General features: G+C 43.6%; 1 protein-coding gene across 1 annotated transcript; it reads left to right on the top strand.

The window, feature by feature from the left end:
* The first annotated feature begins 755 nt into the window (after nucleotides 1–755).
* Nucleotides 756–2,006, top strand: LOC149247864 (uncharacterized). The gene has a single exon (XM_089446055.1). The coding sequence runs from the start codon at nucleotides 756–758 to the stop codon at nucleotides 2,004–2,006; it is 1,251 nt and encodes a 416-aa protein (XP_089302181.1).
* The last annotated feature ends 2,241 nt before the right edge of the window (nucleotides 2,007–4,247 follow it).

Here is a 4,247-nt window from a genome sequence, read left to right as displayed (position 1 = left end):
TATTTCGGGGCCTCTTCAAGATCATTGCACCCATATGGATGCCCCTCTAGAGCGCATGCAATCTGCTCCTGGATGTCCATTACCTGCTGATAGCCCTGTATCCTGCATGAAGTTTGACCGCCATAACTCTCCATTTACTGAACCCAGGGATGATAACCCTGTTCCTCCCCCCCCTCCATGCACCAAGAGGATTTTAATCCCATCTCTCTTCCTGGGCCGTCGAAAGGGGCATCTTTTTCGGTGGGTTCTGTTCCCATTCCCATCTCCTCCTCATCTCCAGACTTACCTAGTCGGCCTGATTATAAGGGGAAATCCAAATGTGTAGCTCCGACCCCATTAAACTCTCCGTCAACGTCCCCAGTAAATCTTTTTGACAGTGACTTGGACCATATGCTTAATAAAGATTCACTTGAATTAGAGCCGCTTACAATCCATAAACCTGATTTCATGCCTATCATTAGCCCTAACTCGGCCAAAAACATTACTGTCCGTAAGAAAAGTAAAGGTGGGAGTAGGCATTTTAGAGGTAGACCTTTAGTTTCGAATGAAGGTTTCAGGAATCTATCTCTTGTTGATGTCCCTATCCTAGATGTGTCTGAATCTCAGCCCCTTAGAGCGAGCCTGGCTGCAGAATCGTCCAAATGATCCCAATCATTTCTTTCAATATTCGGGGGCTTGGCGTTGACCCCAAATTCATAACGCTAAAAGACTTATTTTTTCATTCAAGAGCTACTATCATCCTTATTCGGGAAACAATGCACAAGAAGGAGGACACATTATCATACTTCAGGAAAATGCTTCCCTCCTGGTTTATGGTTGCCACAGAGGCAAATGGTCTGTCTGGCGGTATGGCTACCCTATGGGATCCTTCACGGGTAAAAGCTAAAGCATATAAATGCTATGCTGGTATAATAATCTCGGCTTCTATCAGAGGTTGGGATTTTCCAGTAAATGTTCTTAATCTTTATGCCCCTTACAAATCTCGTTTATCTTTCTGGAACAGATTTTTTGACTCAGAATTGCTCGATATCAGCAATCTCCTTATAGCTGGTGATACGAACGTGGTCCTGAATTCAAATGAGATATGGGGTCGGGGAAAGCTAAATAATAGTCTTGCGGATTTCATAAATTCTGAGATGCTCAATAGGAATATGATTGATATTATTCCTGCAGTTATGAAACCGACATGGTCAAATGGCAGGGTGGGAGATGCTTACATAGCTAAAAGACTGGATCGAGTTTTTGTCCATTTTTGCCTCATCGATAAGATTGGTATGCCTCGGCTAAGTGTGGAAAATATCCTAATCTCGGATCACAATCCTATTCTCATATCCTGGCAGGCAAAGCTTTTCAGAAGAGGATATCCCTTCAAATTTGATCGGGGCCTTCTTCAGGACCCTGCCTTCAATGAATATATCCAGAACACGTGGAATAGGATAAAAGACAGAGAAAAAGACCTTTTCTTCTCCTCCTTCAGAGAAAAATTGGTTGAGATACGAGGTTTGGTGAAAAAGTGGCAATTTCAAAAGCATCAAAAGGACAAAGAAGACCTACAAAGAATCCAACAGGAATTGGATCGGCTGCTGACATCCACAGACTATTCCTCATGCTCTTTTGATTTGAAATGCCACATCAGCAATCTGGTCAAGGAAAAAATCTCTTTGCTAAAAAGGGAAGAAGCCAAATGGAGACTTAAAAGCAGAGCTCTTTGGATGACGAATGGGGATAAAAACACGAAATTTTTTCACAAATTTGCGGACGCTAGGAGAAAAAGGAACTTCATATGGAGTATTAAGGATGAACATGGCAATGTAGTTGTCTCTCAGGAGGATATAACAAAGACGGCTTTGGGCTTCTTCAAAAAACAATATGGCAGGAATGGTGAGATTGCCTTCAATGACATAAGATGGGGAATAGATTTAATGCCACAGTTGTTTGATGAAGCAAAAAATGAAGCCCTGTTCTTCCCTGTTTCTGAAAAGGAGCTCCTTGAGGTTATGAAATAATTCAAAAAGGATAAATCTCCTGGCCCTGATGGATGGTCAATTGACTTCCTCATTCATTTCTTTGACCTTTTCAAAAAGGACCTGCTCAGCATGGTGGAGGCCTCTAGACTGTCGGGCTCTATTCATCCGCATACCTCATCCACCTACATCGCTCTTATCCCGAAAAATGAAGAGCCTGAATCGTTTCTGGATTTTAGGCCCATTTCTCTTTGCAACATAACCTTCAAGATTATCTCAAAGATTATTGCAGAGAGAATTAAAGGGACTCTGGCATCCTCCCTTTCTCCTAACCAGCATGCGTTCCTGAAAGGCCGTAATATTCTAGATGCAGTTGCCAGCACTCAAGAATGTATTCACTCTATGTCTGTGAATAAAACAAATGCAGCAATCTTGAAAATTGATCTTCAGAGGGCATATGATGTTCTGGATTGGGGTTATCTGCAATCTCTCCTTGCAAAAATTGGTCTGGAGCAGGGGCCGATTCGATGGATCATGGCATGTTTTATAAACGTTAATTATGCTGTTTTGATTAACGGAGTCCCCTCTCCTTTCTTTCAGGCGGAAAGGGCCCTGCGACAGGGATGCCCTCTGTCGCCCCTTCTCTTCATTCTGGCCATTAATCCCCTGAGTCTGCATATCAATCGTGCCGTGGAGAACAAGGAATATGTGCCGATCAGAATCTGCAAACACATTCATATATCCCATAACTTCTTTGTGGATGATGTTCTGCTTTTCGCCATGCTCACAAAAGTCTCATGGATCTGTATCAAATCTATTCTTGATCGGTTCCAAAAAGCATCCGGGCTCGCTATCAATAAATCTAAATCGATCCTTTTTCATAATGAAACCGACGAGGCCTTTATTTCTTGGATCTGCCAGCTCTTTGGGGTTAACTCAAAGCCAATTTCCGATGGCATCAAGTATTTGGGCTATCGCCTTAAGCCAAAAGCATATACAAGGGATGATTGGAGGTGGCTTATCGATCGTTTTCACAGCAAAATCTCTCTTTGGGAATATAGATCCTTATCTCTGGGTGGAAGGGTCGTCCTTGCCCAATCAGTTTTGATGCAGTTATCAGTCTACTGGGCCCACCTCTTTCTTCTCCCGGCCAGCATCATTCATTCCATGAACAGAATGACTGCCAATTTCATCTGGGGGGCAAAGGCGGATAGAAACAAATTTCACCTTACAAAACTGGGGCTTTTATCTATGCCTAAAATTCTGGGTGGCTGGGGTCTGATGGACATAAGGATCTTCGGAAAGGCCCTTCTCTGCAAATCCTTATGGAGAGGCATCTTCAACTCAAATCCATGGAGCGCAATTATTCGCCAAAAATATCTGAAAGGCAGAAGTTTGGAGTTTTGGTTCAGGACTGGCTCTCTTGGAATCAAACAGGGATCGGTGATATGGCTGAGCTTCAGAAGAATTGAGCAGTTCTTTCTCGGCAACCTTAAATGGAACATTTTTTCTGGTACAAAGATCTTCATTGGCCTTGACCATCTTGCTGGCCTCAAAGGAAATCTTCTGATCCCGGATCCTCTTCTCTTCCATCTCCACAGGTCTGGTTTTTTCACTTGGGACAGAATTATTGACAGATGGATTGACCCCTATCCTATGCTCTTGACTGCAGCAGATCTTGGTATCCCTCAGGCTTTGGTTTCCCTATGGGATACCTTCATATCATCCATTGAACAAGCAGGCCTGAAGCAGACCGGGTTTGATGACCACCTTGTTTGGTCGTTACCTCTCTCAAACTTGCAAGCTTCGGTAAGGGTCATCTACATGGAGCTCATCTCAATGAAAAACAGGCCGGCCAGAAAGATCTTCCCGGTGTTATGGTGGAAGCTTGCCTGTCCCCTCAAACTGATTCTCTTCGCCTGGCTCGTCTTTCACAACAAGAATTTATCCTGGGAAAATTTGAGGAAGCGCTCCTGGCATGGCCCCAGCAGATGCGTTTTCTGTAAGATGGAGGAGGAAACGAACTTCCACATGTTCTTCAACTGCAGGATCTCTCTACATGTCTGGTATGATATTGCATCGTTTTTTTCCTTTCAGCTCCCTAACTTCTCTTCGGTTGATGCAACTTTCACCTGGTGGGGAGGACAGAATGCAAACATTCGCCCAATCCTTCCCACAACAATCTGGTGCCTCTGGAAATGGAGGAATCTAAAAGTTTTTGAAGACTCAAACATCTCCTCCAATTTCGTCCTATCTTCAGTATTGGCACTCTATCCTCCTCCC

This window comes from Pinus tabuliformis, chromosome 7, assembly GCF_031772625.1.
Source record: "Pinus tabuliformis cultivar Carrire ecotype Pingquan chromosome 7, CPIR1, whole genome shotgun sequence".
Taxonomy (NCBI): domain Eukaryota; kingdom Viridiplantae; phylum Streptophyta; class Pinopsida; order Pinales; family Pinaceae; genus Pinus; species Pinus tabuliformis.
Note: the sequence above shows the minus strand (reverse complement) of the source record. Positions and strands in the feature narration are given on the sequence as shown.

Bases quoted from the DNA above. Each gene is read 5' to 3' on its own strand.
- LOC149247864 (XM_089446055.1), top strand. From the start codon at position 756: ATGCACAAGAAGGAGGACACATTATCATACTTCAGGAAAATGCTTCCC.